Source organism: Muntiacus reevesi, chromosome 18, assembly GCF_963930625.1.
Source record: "Muntiacus reevesi chromosome 18, mMunRee1.1, whole genome shotgun sequence".
NCBI lineage: Eukaryota > Metazoa > Chordata > Mammalia > Artiodactyla > Cervidae > Muntiacus > Muntiacus reevesi.
This window is the reverse complement of record NC_089266.1, coordinates 18,520,947-18,536,482: the sequence shown is the minus strand read 5'-3', so window position 1 is coordinate 18,536,482 and position 15,536 is coordinate 18,520,947. Positions and strand designations below refer to the sequence as shown.

The 15,536-nt window shown below is 56.1% G+C and overlaps 2 protein-coding genes across 12 annotated transcripts; one reads left to right on the top strand and one right to left on the bottom strand.

Annotated features, from left to right (window-relative positions):
- The first annotated feature begins 1,179 nt into the window (after positions 1–1,179).
- Positions 1,180–5,195, top strand: TMUB2 (transmembrane and ubiquitin like domain containing 2). Of its 4 annotated transcripts, none has more exons than XM_065909844.1 (3): positions 1,180–1,291; positions 3,206–3,772; positions 3,932–5,195. In XM_065909844.1, exons 2-3 carry the CDS (start codon positions 3,231–3,233, stop codon positions 4,293–4,295), a joined length of 906 nt encoding a protein of 301 aa, XP_065765916.1. In that variant the 5' UTR covers positions 1,180–1,291; positions 3,206–3,230; the 3' UTR covers positions 4,296–5,195. The 4 variants fall into 4 exon arrangements, with proteins under 4 accessions (XP_065765916.1, XP_065765915.1, XP_065765917.1 ...); XM_065909843.1 differs by having other exon boundaries at positions 1,231–1,345; XM_065909845.1 differs by lacking the exon at positions 1,180–1,291 and adding an exon at positions 1,404–1,639.
- ATXN7L3 (ataxin 7 like 3) lies at positions 5,148–12,931 on the bottom strand. Of its 8 annotated transcripts, none has more exons than XM_065909837.1 (13): positions 12,245–12,542; positions 11,207–11,317; positions 10,775–10,907; positions 10,400–10,571; positions 10,107–10,204; positions 9,898–9,920; positions 9,519–9,585; positions 9,290–9,375; positions 8,920–8,988; positions 8,604–8,665; positions 8,269–8,340; positions 8,019–8,176; positions 5,148–7,905 (listed from the first exon to the last, which is right to left on the bottom strand). In XM_065909837.1, the coding sequence occupies exons 2-13, from the start codon at positions 11,255–11,257 to the stop codon at positions 7,757–7,759; spliced, it is 1,140 nt and encodes a 379-aa protein (XP_065765909.1). In that variant the 5' UTR covers positions 11,258–11,317; positions 12,245–12,542; the 3' UTR covers positions 5,148–7,756. The 8 variants fall into 8 exon arrangements, with proteins under 8 accessions (XP_065765909.1, XP_065765907.1, XP_065765908.1 ...); XM_065909835.1 differs by lacking the exon at positions 12,245–12,542 and adding an exon at positions 11,984–12,120; XM_065909836.1 differs by lacking the exon at positions 12,245–12,542 and adding an exon at positions 11,748–11,825.
- Between the last annotated feature and the right edge of the window lie 2,605 nt (positions 12,932–15,536).

Genomic DNA, 15,536 nt, shown 5'->3' with positions numbered 1-15,536 from the left:
AAAAAGGATAGATAGTGTATGATTCCACTTACGAGTTACCTAGAATAAGCAAATTCACAGAAGACAGTAGAATAAAGTGGGGAGGAGGAAAAATGGATACAAGAAAATAGTAATGATAGGTACACAAGACTGTGAATTAATACCAGTAAATTAGTTACTTTAAATAGTTAAGAATGGTAAGTTTTATTTATATTTTACCACAATAAAAAAGACTGAAAAAGAAAAAAAGAAGCCACACACCAAGAGTACATACTGTTTGATTCCACTCGTACAAAATACAAAACCAGAAAACTAACGTATGGTGGCAGAAATCAGAATAGTGACTACTCTTTGGAAGTTAGTGGCTGGAAGAGGACTGAAGGGCCGTTCTGTGGTCATTTTCTGTTTCTTGATCTGAGTCCCGGTTCCACCGATGTGTTCAGTTGATGAAAACTACCGAGCTCTTCGCTTCTGAGTTTGCCCGTCTGTATTATTTATACTTCAATCAATAGTTCACCGGAAAACAACAGCATCCCCCCCACCCCGCCACAGAACGTCTTTAGAACAAATTTTAATTGCAAAAACCCTCTTGTAAGCTGAACCATTTTCCCCTTTCTTGGGGCTCCTGCTTTTCCCGTGCCCTAAGCCTGCAATGAATCTGTGCCTTCTTTGAAATGGTTTCTTGCCTTATTTACCAAGGTTTCACACTACCTGGGGCCGCATTCTCCGAGAACCGGACGGTGATTAAATTGTCTGTCATCTCGTCCAGCCCCGAGTTGAACTCTTGGAAGTCAGAAAGGCCAGTCTCGGCTGATTCCGCTAACCCAGAGCTCAATGCGCAGACCAGTTGCAGACCAGTAATAAAACCAATCAGCCCGGGAGGTTTGGAACAAGGCCGGAAGAAGAAAGTTGCGAAGAGGAAAAAGACGCTCTACTCTGCCCAGCGGTACCACCCTGCTTGAACTTCCAGATGCGAAGCCACACCCCTTCCCCCAACACCTCCCCTAATTTCCTCCTGGCCCCACCCCTTAACCCTTGGCTCCGTAAACCCCGCCCACTAGGCGTGGCTCTGCCCTGGGAGGACCAGGATCCCGCCAACCATAACTCCGCCCCTCCTTCCGCGAAGAAACCTGTCCCTTTTATTTAAATACGTTTACGTAAGCCCGCTTTACGTAGATTTTCGTCATCATTGTAAGGCAAGGGGGCGGAACTTCCTGTCTCTGGTTCTAACAGCTTCCGGGAGAAGCCGGAAGAGACCGTACCCTGGGTAGAAACGGGGCTAGCCAGCCCCTCCCCCGGCCCCTACGAAAAGGTGAGTCCACAGGCCGTCTTGGCGAAGTCAAAGCACTTATTCTGGCCGTTTCAGGTGAGGCCTTCCTTCCTTATCCAGGCGTAGTACCCGTCCAGTCCCCCTTTAATTTCCCATGTTCCTCTGCGTACTCAAGCCCCGCCCCCAGTGTCCCAGCCCCGCCCCGAAGTTTGAGGGGTGTGGATGGTTTGTGACCCCCTCACTCGATTCTACCCCTCGCTGGCTGGGAGAAACGGGTTTGGGTACAGCAGTAGGAACTAGACAGCCTTTTGGCTCGAGTGGACCCACGGACCCCTCTCCAGCGCCGCGGGAATAGGACCGCCCAAACGCGGAGCCTTCGCGTCAGGAAAGGCAAGATTGGAGACCCCTCCTCACCGTGCAATCAGGGTCGCTCACAGGTTGAGGAGAGCAAAGGCCTCTGAGAAGGGAAACCTGGGGTCCTAACCGGTCCTTCTCCTCGAAAGTTCCCCGTGCCTGTGCCCGTCGTTTTTGCCTCTGTTCGCGGCAGTTTCCTTTTCTGTAAATCAGGGTTAATGACAACCTTCTTACCATCAGGGGTTAGTTGTGGGAGTGATAAATAATTGGTACTATTTGTTTACTAAACAATTGCAATGTGCCAGACACTGTTCTAAGTATTTTGCTTCGATGATTTCCCGTCATCTTCAAAACAACCTTATGAGGTAGGTACTATTTTTAACCCCATTTTACTGATGAGAAAGCTGAGGCTCTAAGAAAATTGAGGTTATAGAGCTAGTAAGAGGCAAGACGAAGGTTAAAATTAGTTTTGGGGTTTCTGTTTTTGTTTTCCTGACTCCAGGGCCCACGTATCAAATTAGGAAGTGAAAAACTATTCACATGTTGGTATGTTCCACAAATATTTTTTGAGCAACTGCTACGGGATTATGCTGGGCACTGTGGTACATAGAGAAATACATGTGATCTTTCAGGAGTTTAGTGGAGAGATGGGCAGGTAGATAAGTCACTGTGAGAACAGTTTATGATAATCATCAGACTGCATTTGCCCAAGGACAGCTGTGAAAGCAGCAGATTCTCCAAGGGAAGGAGGTGCTCCAAAGAGCAAACCGAAATCCTTCCTACCTTTCTAAGGAACTGTCAAGGAAGAACACATTACAGGAAGGGAGATTGCGATATGGGCTGTGGGAGCCATTTTGGACTCTTTTCTATGCAAGTTTCATGCAAGTAGTGGTTTTGTAGTTGTGAGCCTATGGTCACCTAGGAGGGTGGTGTTTCTGGTGTCTGTCCTGCTTTGCTGCCAGGGGAATTTCAGAGGAGACACACACAGTGTCTGCTGATGGTCCCTACAGAGGTGTCCCTTTGGGGTGGTCTGACTTTGCCCTTGATAAGTTGGTTTTCTTTGGCTCTTGACATCTGGATTTCGATCCATGATTCAATGAAAGTGGGTTCAAATGACACAATCTGGCAAGAGTGGCTCTACTGTGCCTCCAAAGGAACTCCCAAATAAAATACTCCAGGCTTTTTTGGTCCCTCTGAGGCCACCTTAGAGGCATCTCAGGGGAGCACAGTTGCTTTACCGAGAGAGAGACATCCTAGAGAAACTCAGGGCTCAAAGCAGCAAATGTTTTTCTCCATCTCCCAAAAAAGCAACAGACAGTAACAGCAGCAGCAACGAAACTGTAACGTTTTCCTGATGATCCATGCTTATTGGGGGGTTGGAATGTGAGAGAGGAAGGGTGTGGAACCTGAAAGCCAGCATTTCACAATAGAGGCGAAGAGTAAATCCTTAGCTATAGATTTGGGGTCCAGAGTTAGGTTTGTGTCTCTAGGATACTGAACTGCATTTTCTTTCAGGGCCAGGTCAGTTAGAACCTAAACAAACAAGAAAGCTGGTTGCAGTCTCTCATGCCCTGCTGATACTGTCCCCCTTTGTTTCTGCAGTGTGGACCCAGCCAGCACCCAGGTCATGGAGCTCTCTGATGTCACCCTTATTGAGGGTGTGGGTAATGAGGTGACTGTGGTGGCAGGTGTGGTGGTGCTGATTCTAGCCTTGGTCCTAGCTTGGCTCTCTACCTACGTAGCAGACAGCGGTAGCAACCAGCTCCTGGGCACTATTGTGTCAGCTGGCGACACGTCCGTCCTTCACCTGGGGCATGTGGACCATCTGGTAGCGGGCCAAGGCACCCCAGAGCCAACTGAACTCCCCCATCCATCAGAGGGTAATGATGAGAAGGCTGAAGAGGCTGGCGAAGGTGGGGAAGACCCCACAGGGGAACCTGGAGCTGGGGGTGGTGTTGAGCCCAGCCTTGAACATCTGCTTGACATCCAAGGCCTGCCCAAAAGACAAGCAGGCCCAGGAAACAGCAGTCTGGAGGCACCTGTGAGATCGGAGGATAGCACCTGCTTGCCTCCCAGCCCCAGCCTCATCAGCGTGCGGCTCAAATTCCTCAATGACACGGAGGAGCTGGCTGTGGCCAGGCCAGAGGATACCGTGGGTGCTCTTAAGAGGTACGTGGGCTGGGAAGTGTCAAGTGCAGCCCCTATGGGGCAGGCGGGGGAATCCTTCTTTAGAAACCCACCCTGCAATTTTCCCCCACCCCCCAGCACCTTGCCTTTTGGCCTTCTCATTCCTCGCCCTCTGTCTTTCCTTCTGTCTCACCCTCACAGTAAATACTTCCCTGGACAGGAGAGCCAGATGAAACTGATCTACCAGGGCCGCCTGCTGCAGGACCCAGCCCGCACACTGCGTTCCCTGAACATTACCGACAACTGTGTGATTCACTGTCACCGTTCACCCCCTGGGTCAGCTGTTGCAGGCCCCTCGAGCTCCCTGGCCCCCTCGGCCACTGAGCCACCCAGCCTCGGCGTCAGTGTGGGCAGCCTCATGGTGCCTGTGTTTGTGGTGCTGCTGGGTGTGGTCTGGTACTTCCGTATCAATTACCGCCAGTTCTTCACAGCACCTGCCACAGTCTCCCTCGTGGGGGTCACTGTCTTCTTCAGCTTCCTAGTATTTGGGATGTATGGACGATAAGGACCACAGGGAGAAAATGAAAGGCATGGTTTTCCTCCTTTATGGCCTCCCCCCATTCCTGGCCAGAGCTGGGCCCAAGGGCCTGGGAGGGAGGGGTGGAAAGGATGTGGTGGGCCCTCCTCCATAGGACTCAGGAGGCAGGCACGGGCATTCCCCTCACATCCATGAGGGGACAGACATTCCCTCTGTGCAAGCACAACTCAGGTAGAAATGAGAATGTCATCTTCCTTCACTTCTAAGGTCCTAAAGTTCAGAACTGAGCTGGTGGCCCAGCTCAACAGGGAGCCAGGGCTCTGAGGATTCCCTCCCAGCCGTGGCCCTAGCTCTTTCCATTATCCTGCATGTCTGCTCCTCTGCCCCCAGGGCTGCCTGCCAGGGCAGCTCAGCATGGCCCCAGCATTTCTGTAGGGAACCTGGAGTCTCTCTGGGGTTCCTAGTGGAACATCCTTCTTTTGAGCCTAAAGTCATATAGGCAGGGGTGAAGTTTGTGTCAGCTTTCCCTGTGGGCATCTGGCTGCCTCCACCTTCTCCCTCCACCCCTTAGCAGGAATAGGGTGTTCTCTGTGTTCTGGACAGTTTTCAGTGTTCTCCCTTTTTTTCAAAGCACTTTGCTTATATTCTTTTTTTTTTTTTTTTTTTAATAGTCCTTTATAGAGCTCAGTCAGGAAGGGGACTGGGGCACAAAGCCAAGCCCCCAGCACCGGGAGAGGCCAGGCCACAGCTGCTGCTACCCTAGGCCTAAGGCTGTAAGCAAGAGGCAGTTCTGGCTGCCAGCCAGTGTCCTACCCTGCCCAGCCCCAAGGACAGCTCTGGGTAGGGAACACTGGGCCCCAGGCCCTTGCCTCTGGGGCTCTTGGATGGAGGGTCAGTATCTGTGACTGAATAAAGTTCCATTCTGTGGCTGTGGAGTCTGCTGTGACATGAAGAAAACGCTGGTTGCTCTGCCCCCAGCAACATGGGAATGAGGGTGGGCAGGCCGGGCTACCAACGGGAGATGCAGTTTATTTACACCAGCAGCCATGGGGGCAGGGGGAATACACAGCGTTTACAAAGTTAGCTACCTGTACAGGATGGATTACATATGCAAAAATAAAAATCTCAAGACCACAGGACAGCGTGAGCCCCACCCCCCTCCCCCAATGACCCCAGCATGCGGTAATGCCAGGCGGGTGGCCCCTGGGCATGCGGGGGGGAGTGATGCATGGAAGGAAAAGCCACCGGCCATGGAAATTAGTACAGAACCCCCCCACACACTCAGACACATGATAGGATACAGGGTGGACGACACCTAGCCGGGGTGGGAAGGATGGGAATTGAAACCCACACAGCCTGCTGTTAGAGGGAAGGGAGTGGGGAGCTCCTAGCCCCTGTTCAACTACATGGTAGGGGGGCACACTCTCCCCAGAAGGAAGGGGGTTTGCTCCCTCAGGGTCCCTGCTGGACCAAGCCCATCTCTTACCCAGCCTGGGCAGGGGGCTCTGCCCTGAGGGCGGGCCAAGGAACAATGGGGAAGTGGATGTGGACAAACCAGTTCCCAAACTACTTCCCACTTCTCCCTCCTCCAACCAGAAGGGGGAAACGGAGAGGCCAGAGGGGAAAGGGTGTATTAGGGCCTGAGCTGCAACTGCCTCTCAGAAGGGAGAGTGGCCTGCGGCCTTCCTCCCTCCACCTCCAGCCTGCTCCCAGGTCTTCATCTGGGAGCGGGCTGGAGGCTGACTGAGATCCTCCTTGCCCTCTGGCCTCCCCGTGGAGGGTGAAGGCTGTGGAGGGGTGAGAACGGAGGAGTCCAGGCCCCAGGCTTTATTCTAACTCCTGCCAAAATCTGTTTGGCTTTTTAAAAAATAATCATAATTCTTGGGTTAAAAATCAATTTGTAACCAGGCATCAGCCACAATCAGAGCCACCCCAGGGGGAGATTGGGGTTCCAGACAGGGTACTGTAGCCCCATCTCTTGTTCCCTTAACCCTCTAGGGTCCCTAACCCAGATCAGTCCGGTCAGTCCTGGGTACTAACTACCCAAATGTGGGATGGCTCCTCCTGGGAGGAGGGCAGGGGTCACGTCCAGCGAGTGCCAGAGAACACGGTTCAGGGTCAGTTCCATCCCTGGGGCCATCAGTTCTGCTCCCAACCTGGACTGCAGTCCTCCAGCTCGGTTCCTGGGAGCGATGGTGCCCGCGTGGAGGTTGAATGATACATCTCTTCAGGATGTAGACCAGGCAGGTGGGCACACTGGCACGACAGTCCCGCAGGGGGGCACTGCCCAGGCATGGCACCCTGCCCCCTCCGCTGACAGCCAAGAACACAGAGACCACCCTCTCTTCCCGCCCCACTCCTCGCAAGGGGGGAGAGGTAAAAGATCAGGATTTTCCTCAGAGCCCCAAACCACAAGTACAGAATAAATAACTTAAAAGCGGCAAAGGAAGGGGAGACAGGGCAGGCTTTGGAGGCAGGAGCATCGAGAGAGGAACTGGAGCTGGTCAAGGTGAAAGGGGGGGGTGGCAAGCAGCAGTTGGGAACTTGGGCTGCCCCGGGAGGGCAGTGGGGCAGGGTAGGCAGGAGGAACATGGGGCCACCCCAGGAGGGTGAGGCTGGGCCCCTTCCTGGGGCAGGGAATGAGGTAAGAAAACATTTCAAATAAAGCAGCACCTCACCTTGGGGCCCCACTCCTCGCCAGCCCTGGGTCAGGGAGGAGAGGTAGGGGGGGAGTCATCCTGATACACAGCTCCCTCTTCCTACCCTCCCCGTGCCCGTTCCTTGAAGCTGTAGAGGCTGGAGGCCCTTTCCTGGCACCCAACAAAAGGACAGCTCCTGCTGCCAAGGAGGCCCCCGGGGACTGAGGGGAAAGGGCTGCCCCTGTGAGGGACAGGGAAGGAGGCGCTAGTTCAGGACGCCTACCTCAGCAGACAGCTCGCCATGCCTGCCTCCCCCTGGGATGGGGGCTTTTGATAGGATTCTGCACACAGACAGGACACGCCCAGCCCTGCCCCTCAGCTCCAAGCACCGGACCCATTCACATTGCTGAGGGCAGCTGGGGGAGGCCCCCTCCAGGCTCAGCTTCCAACCCACGGCCTCCCGGGTAGCCACGATGCTCCTCGGCAGGGCTTAGTCCAGTTCCTGGGGTGGGGGGGCGGCAGTGCCCTGGCACAGTGCCCAGGTCAGGCCCCTGGCCTAGCTGGACATCCAGTAACTCACAGAATAAATAGGAAAACCGCCTCCCCACCAAACTTATGTCCAAGGCATAATATGTCCAGGTCTGAGTCCTACACGCTGAGGGCTCGTGCTCCATCGCAGAAGACCCTGACACCCCCCAGGGGTGCATAATTGGATCTTCTGCCTGCCTCGCCCACCAAGCTTCCCAAGCCCAAACCCCCAGCAGCCGTCCATTTGCCAGGCTGTGCCGCCTGGGTGGGGGTCGGGAGAGACGGCTCTGCTCAGCCAAAGGCTATCCCCTTGTACCCAAGTCAGTTGATGTCATCATAGATGCTGGGCGTCGGGGGCGCCGGTGGCTTTGGCTTTTTCTTCTTGTTGGAGCCCAGGCTGGAGGCAGTCCCTACCAGGCTCAGATGGGATTTCTTTTTCTTGGTTTTCCGTGACTCGGAACTGTTGGTACCTGAAGAGGAAAGCAGCAAGAGGGTTGAGAGGAGGATTGTGGCAGGGGAACGCAAGGTCCCCCCACATGCCGCTTCAGGCGGAGAGCCCCTGGGGCCCGGCTGTCTCACTTACCTAGACCCCACCCCTGATTCTCACTCGTCTTGGAGGAGCCTGAATCAGAGGGTGAGAGATCAGAGGAGCCGTCCCACTGAAGCCGGCTGATCAGGGCCTGGCTGTCAGTCATGTCGAAGCTGTCATTATCCAGGGAACTCTCCACCTCTGGAAGGACACTGGGGAGGAAGAGGTCAGAGAAGGGCTTCAGGGATGCTAGCCATCACCCTCACCTTCCCCAACCCACCACCCTTCCTGGAGGGTCACTCACGCTGAGGGTCCAAGGAAATAAATCCGCACGGCTCGCCGCTGCTCATCTGTATGCTGAGGGCAGCGTAGGGACCTGGCAGGGAGAGAATGATCAGACCCTGACAAGGCAGGGAGGGTCTGAGAAACACAGGCGGAGCCCCTCCCCTCAGCAGAGGCGGGAGGGATGGACAGACAGGGAAGGGATGAATGAAGAGGCCCCAGATTGGGGCCTAAGGCCTAGAGGAGGGGAGGGGGAGGGTGGGAGTCCCGTTGCTCAAGTCCAAGGTACTCCCGACCCGTGCCCAGGGTGAGGGCGCCGGAGGGCCCCCTGGCCCCCTTCCTAGGTTCTGAGCTCACCTTGTGCACATCTTCTTGGTGTGTTCAGAAATCACCCCACATTGCTGGAAGAGGAATATAAGCTGAAAGGAGGGACAGGGGAAGCCTATTCTATAGCCACTAGACACTCTTTTCTGTACAAATGCTAGACTGTGTGCTCAGAAATGGCCCCAGAGCGTCCATGGCAGACAGTCCCAGACCACACTAGCCAGGAAACCTAATTCAAGAGAGAGACCTAGATGCCCTCACTGCTGTGTCACCAGCCTCTTCCAGGGCCTCGCCACTGCCTGTGGCTCTGCCTGCTCCCAAGGGCTTCCCCCCTTCTCTGATCCCTCACCGTGGTGAGCAGACTGCGCAGCTCCTCTGGCCCCAGGGTCTCGTAGCTGATCCCAGTTGAGTTGTTATACTGGGTGAGAACCAGGGGTACAGGTTAGAGGAGGGATGGCCAAAGAAGGGAGGGTGGGGGTGTGGAGTCAGTCCCTCTTGCCCCTCCCTCAGTCACAAGGCCTTAAGATTGCCCGCAGTTTTCCAAGTTTCTTCCACCCCAACTGCACCAGGGTAAGGAATTAGGACCCACAAAGAACATGAATACCCAAGACCTAAACACCCCATCTAGTTAGCGTTCTGATCCCCACTTGTCCAAGCCCACCCAACTCACAATGAGGCAAATACTGAGAGGGAACCTACGAGGGGTAGCCCCTACTCACCTTAAAAGGATCCGAATTGCTAAGTTCCCCTGAAGAAGAAAAAAGAAGGGGAAGGGTGTTTGATGCAGAGGTACAGACAGAGAACCCTGAAAATAACCAGAAAGGAAGTGGGGGTGATAGAAGGATCACAGGCCCTCCCTCGATCCCCCTGCCCCTCCACCTCCACCCTCCAGCAACAAGTCCCAGAAGATATAGTTAGAATCACTCCCATTGTTCCAGCCCCACTTACCATTTTTGTGTTTTAAAGACTTGGATCTTCGAGGGGAATTGGGGTTCTGGAATGGGAGATACCATAGCTTTGGGGAAAGGGTAACGATAAGGGGGAGCCGAGAACCCAGGGAAGGAAAAAAGATTTGACAAAGAAACATCCTCAAATTCCTACTCTTCCCCACCAGTAAGAGGCCCTTCACCCATACTCCCTCCTCCCACCCCCCCACCCCCACCCCAGGCCTCTGCTGCCCTCCTGCCCACCAGACACCCTTAGCCCTGAACCCAGAGAGGTACCCAGTGACCTCAGACTTGAGTCAAGACACCCGAGGACTCCCTGCCCAAAGGGGAGGGTATCTGTCCTTGGCCCAAATCTCCCTCATGCTTGCCCCGGCTCTCACCTTGTCTGATTTTCTCTTCTTGGCTGTGTAGGACAAAAGGGTAAAGGGCAGGGTCACTTTAAGTTCCCAATCTAAGGGCACCTAAAGAAAAGTTACAAAGCTACACTCTCCTCCCTTATTCAGGATAACAACTGTGACTGTTACACACACAATTCCCATCTGCCTGCCTCACCCCGATGACCCTCCCAATTCCCCAGATGCCCAAACACCTTTCTTCTCTGAGCCATAGGACCAGTCGTTGTCATTGATGTCATCATTATCCTCTTGGTCACTCTCTGACTTGTTCATGTTGTTGCTATTGGCAATCCTGCCGAGAAGAGGGAAAAGGGTCAAGGCTGCCATCTCTCTCTGCCCCTGACTTCAGACGTACAGGGGAGCGTCTGGGGCCAGGCACGACCCACCCTCTATATCCTCCAAATGTCCCGGGGTGGGGGGGATCTCCACCATGGGATGGGCTGTGAAAGATGGGCACTCTGGTTCTAGCAGAGGGAGAAGCCCTCACCGGCGGTTGGCGATTCGGCTGCTGTTCCGACCCATTCCTAGGCACTTCTCCAGGTGGGGAGCGAAACGGGAGGCGGCAATGCTGCGGCTGCAATTGGGGCAAACACACTCCTTGCTCTTCCACTGGTTGAAAACCTGTCCAAAGATGTCCAAACCCGGCTGGTCCACGATCTCTGGGGACAGGAGAGACGTAGCGATCAGGGCAGGCAAGGGACGCTTACCTCTCATTCCCACCCACAGCCCTGTGGCCTCTTCAGAACCCCTGCCTAAGCTCCCAGAAGCTCCAGGTTCTCCCTCTGGTGTGGCTGCTGGAGGAGGACCCTCCAAGCACTCCCAGGGCAGGGCTAGGCGGCTCTCCTTCAACCCTGACGCTCACCAAAATCCTTCATGCTCTCAGGGTCCGTGTCGTCCAGGAAGAAGTAGCCACACTTGACAGCCCGGTGTACCTCAAAGCAGAATCCCAAACAAGAATCCTCGACCAGGTCTGCGTATATCTCCTGAGCGATGGCCTGGGCCCAGGGGAGAACATCCAGGGTCACAAGAGTCACAGTCCCATGGACAGAGGGCAACTCTCACCAACCAAATCTCCTGCCAATTCGCTCTGGCCAAAAATAAAGCTTCCTTTGCCATTTTTCCCCATCTTGACTTTGAGTTCTTTCTTCTTCTGGATCCTTGGGCCTTCTTAGCTGGCTCTTCCCTTTACAGAACAAGGCTGACTACCCAAATTCCTCTCTGGTGTGGATGCCAGATATAGCGAAGAAGAGACATCAAGAGAAAGAACTGGAGGCACATGTGGGGGAGCCCTCACCTCTAGTTTGCTGTTATCCAGGCCAGACAAAGACATTTCCTCCATTTTCATTTGTGAACTCTTGTGGAGACGGTGCTCTGACTGCTCATAGCACAGCGGGCGGCAACACGGCTGCACACACACGGGGGGGGGGGGGGGGGGGGATGTTGGTGTGAGTCCAAGGCACCTCCAATGGCTGCCACCTCCCCATCGCACCTCGTTGCCCAAAGCTTAATGGTGGCATCAAGATCTACCTCTCCCTAGGGCTTCTGTTAAGTCTGCATGGTCCTGCAGGGCCTGAAACCCAAGGGCGGCCTAGTCCTTCCCAGGCCTGAACTCAGGCCCTGGACTCCTACTGCCAATCAGAGTCTGGGTCTACAGGAGGCAGCAGCTCACCCCAGGTTCCCAAAACTCAAACCCCTCTTCCATACCCATGGTGCAATGCAGCAGGGGGAGGAGAAGGAACTCTAAGGCCTCAAAGCAAACCCACAGGGTGTGGCAAAGAACTGCACAGACTCCTAAATACACTCCCCCCCCCCTTCCAGGCTCTCCTCAGAGTCACCTCTGCTTTCAGCCAGGATGTCCACTTGGGGGGGTACTGCTACCAGAAGTAGGAATGGCCCTAGGACCCTACAACCTTCACCCCACTCTGTCTTCCCTTGAAATAAGCCTGCCACTGCAGACGGAGAGCAGAGCCCACAGAAGCCTAGAGCTAAAAGGGCATCCTAGCCACCATGAGCAAGAAAGAGGAGGTAGAATCCGGTGGGATGGCATGCCAGGAGTGGGCACTCCCCTTACCTGTTCTTGAGATAACCACCCTCCCTCCCTCAGGACCAGCCCGGAAGTCTCTCCAAGAGCCCCAAAGTCCAGGAATCCCCACCAAAGGATTCAGAAACAGAGCACACAGTCCGGGGCCCCTCTGAACGGTGGGTACGAGTTTAAGGAGCTGCCGGCCTAGAGTGGGGTGGGGACTGACAAACGAGCCGGGGGCACTGAGGAGGGTAGGAGGCCGGGCCTCGGCTCTTCCCCCGTCCCTGCGGCACTGCTGCTGCATCATACCGACTGGGGGGAGGAGAGCCGAGTCGCCGGAGGCCGGCGCCGGTCCGGGACAGACCGACCCCTAGAGAGTGGGCAGAGTGGGACACGTCCCGGCCCCTCTTCTTCCCCGCCCGCCGACAGCCCCGGCCGGCCGGGGAGAGGAGTCCTGGAGGGTGTCTCTATTGTCCCGGGGGCTGGGGCCTGGCTCCCTAACAAAGGCCCCGCGCCCCCTCCCCGGCCGGCCCTGCCCCGCCCAGGGGGGACCCAGACAGGGGGAGAGCTAGGGGCCCCGGCCGGGCCGGGAAGCCGGGGGAAGCCGGGCGTTTCCGCGTCGGCCCGGGGGGAGGGGAAGGGGCGCTGACCCAGACCTGGGGGGAGGGGGCCCAAGCCCCGCCTCGGGCCCCGCCCCCCGCCCCCCACAGGCCCCTCCCCCGTCCCCGTCTCCGTCCCGTACTCACCCCGCCCGGGGGGCCGCGCCGGGGCCCGGCGGCCTCTCAGGGCCGCGTCCTCCGGCGGCGGCGGCGGCGGCGGCTGCTCCGGAGCCCCATGTCCGTCGGTCCGTCCTCGCCTCTCCCCGGGGCCCAGGGCCCGGGGCCGGGGGGTCGGGCCGCCCCCCCGCCTCGCCGCCTCACCGGGCGGCCATGGCCCCTTCCCCTCCCTTCTCGTCCCGTCGCCGCCTCCTCCTCCTCACCTCACCCCGCCCGCGCGCAGTCCGCGCGCCGTCCGCGCGCCCCTCCCCCCGCCCCCCACTCCAGCCCGCCTCTCCCGGGCGGGGGGTGCGGCGCGAGCCCGGAGCGCGCGCGCGTGCCGCGACCGGAGGATGGATGGATGGAGCGAGCGAGAACGCGAGCGTGCGCGCGCGCGCCCCTCTCCCCCTCCCTTCGCGCGGGCGCGAGGCCAAGCGCGAGCGCGCTCCAACCTCCTCCTCTTCCTCCTCCCGCCCCTCCTCAACACCCCGCCCCCGCCCTCCCTTCCTCTTCCTTCTTTCGCTTTCGCGCGCCCAGCGACTGCTCGCGCCTGCTAGAAGGGCCCGAGCGCGTGCATCTGCCCGGCGGCCGCAGCTCGGCAGCATTTGCTCCAGGGGGCGGGGACCGGGCGGGGAGGAGGGGCGCCACGCCGCCGTCCAAAGTACCGGCGGACGGGGACGGGGGCGGGGATATGGGCGGGGCCTTCGGGAGCCACCTCGGCCAATCGCCGTCTTGCCTAGGCCCGGCCGGCCCAATAGGATTTCGGTGGGTGGAGCGGCGTTCAAGGTGAGGTGCGCGGTGCGCTGGGGGCGGAGACGTTGTGCCGTCCCGGCCGGCTCCGGGGCGGGGGCAGCGGGTGGCGTCGAAAGAGAGCGCCGGCTTCCAACCGCGCCTGGGACGCCTTCCGGCCCAGGCTCCCCCGCCCTTCCCTCCGGGCTCCCGGCTCTTTTACCCCCAGCGCCACCACCCCGGAGTTTACTTATGTGGAGAAGCCAGAGTTGAAGTGGGACGCAGTTACCACCTCAGGGCAGAAAACCGAGGGGCCTCGTCCGAGCCTCGGTTCCCCGTGTTTCTGTGCTGATCTCAGCCCACTCCGGGCCTCAGAACCAACAGACGCCCTAGATGAGGGTCCTCCACTGAGGGCGGAGGCTGAACTGTGCCATTCTGAGCGGAGTGCCCTCCCCGCCCTCATCCTAATTTAGATCCCACACCTGCTCGCCTTTCCTGCTTCCGGAACCCACGCTGGACCCCCCACCTCTCCTCTCCTTAGCCTGCCAGGCAGTGGCCAGACCCTTCCTCCGACCCAGTTCTTCTCCCCTATGTGTACCTATATCCGCGCGCTCTCACAGTCCCTCTTCGGGAGCAAAGGGCCTTTCCCAGCCGCAGTAGATGCCTAGACCGGCGCTGCCGTTTCGGTTACTCTGTCTGGAGTCCTGGAACGGGTGTATGACAGTCCTCTCCCCGCAGAAGATGAGTTTAAATGAAGAAAGCGTTAAATCTTTGCTTTGGGACCATCATTGACTCTTTAATCTTCGGCAAGCATTTATTGAGGCCCTAGTCCTAAGTGGTTAAGACCAGGAATCATCTCATCTGAATTCAAATCTGTGGACTTGACAAATGAACTTGAGCAAATGAGCCCTCTGTTGCCTCGCTTTCCTCTCTTGTCACTGAGTATGATGACAGTACTTATTAGGTTGTGGGAATTGACAAATCAGTACATGAGAAACTTAGTTCAATGTAAGTGTTTGGTGAATCTTAGCTGTTTTTGTGTGTTAATGCAAAGATAAGACACACTTCCTCAAGAAGTTCACAATTTGTGGGGTAGACAGACCTGTAGGAAAGTAATTGCCCAACAGTGTGATAAAAATAAGAGAGTTAGGGACTTCCCTGGCCAACCAGTGGTTAAGACTATACTTCCACTGCAGGGGCCACAGGTTTGATCCCTCCCTGGTTGGGTAACTAAGATCAAATACACTGTGTGGCATGGCCAAAAAAAAAAAAACAAAACAAAACTCCATAGGGGACAGAGGTGGCTAGGAGGAGGAGGAATCAAATGATGTAAAAGAGTTTCTTAGGAAAGGTTTCTTGCACTGGCTGAAACATAGGAATTGGTGGAGAAGTAAGCAGAACAGACCACACAGGACTAAGGGTGTGCTGAGAAGTTAGTGGGATTTAACCCTACAGGCTGTCAGAAGTCCTCAAGGGGAACTGTTTGACCAGACTTAAGCAGATGCTCTGGAGTGGGGAGTCTGGATAGCTTAAAAGTAGTAGGTTTTTGTCATAGCTTGAGATGTGTGGGGTGAAGGAGAGAGAGAGAGCCTGAAGACATTGTTAACCATGATGGGGAACTCTGGAAGGGCAATGTGAGGATACAGGAGAATGATGAGTTCTCACTGTTTGAGATTCGTTGGGAGTTATACTGTGGGATTACCTGTGGAGACTCTCAGAAGGTATTTGAATTTGAGTCTAGAGCCAAGTAGGAGGCCAGTACTTCAAGTGTCTTAGTGTGAATCAGAAATCCTCCACTCCGACGATACTGATCTGTTTCTTGGTCTCAGAATATGTCCAATATACCCTGCCGTAAGGAATTTACATATGCCCAGGAAGCCTTCCTGTCTCCTCCCTGTTTACCTAAATCCTTCCTCACTTCTCCACCCAGGCCACCCTCACAACAAACTCCTTTAAAACTAGATTGTACTCTTCATTTGGCACTTGGCCTGAGTGGTTCTGTGGTGGTGACCTCTTTGGGCACGTGCCCGGTCTCCACAGTTAGCACCAGTCAATAAACACTAAGGACTACACTGGTCCAGGCTCTGGGTGAGGCCTTGGGGTTACAGCAGCAAGCC

What these genes read in the sequence shown, in the direction of transcription:
- TMUB2 (XM_065909842.1), top strand. Translation starts at nt 1,934, where the DNA reads ATGATTTCCCGTCATCTTCAAAACAACCTTATGAG. An exon ending in CTTCAAAACAACCTTATGAG is followed by an intron (nt 1,969 to 3,205) that starts GTAGGTACTATT and finishes TTGTTTCTGCAG; the next exon opens with TGTGGACCCAGCCAGCACCC. An exon ending in ACCGTGGGTGCTCTTAAGAG is followed by an intron (nt 3,773 to 3,931) that starts GTACGTGGGCTG and finishes TCACCCTCACAG; the next exon opens with TAAATACTTCCCTGGACAGG.
- ATXN7L3 (XM_065909834.1), bottom strand. Translation starts at nt 11,257, where the DNA reads ATGAAAATGGAGGAAATGTCTTTGTCTGGCCTGGATAACAGCAAACTA. An exon ending in GTCTTTAAAACACAAAAATG is followed by an intron (nt 9,376 to 9,518) that starts GTAAGTGGGGCT and finishes GGTTATTTTCAG; the next exon opens with GGTTCTCTGTCTGTACCTCT. An exon ending in GAATCAGGGGTGGGGTCTAG is followed by an intron (nt 7,906 to 8,018) that starts GTAAGTGAGACA and finishes TTTCCTCTTCAG; the next exon opens with GTACCAACAGTTCCGAGTCA.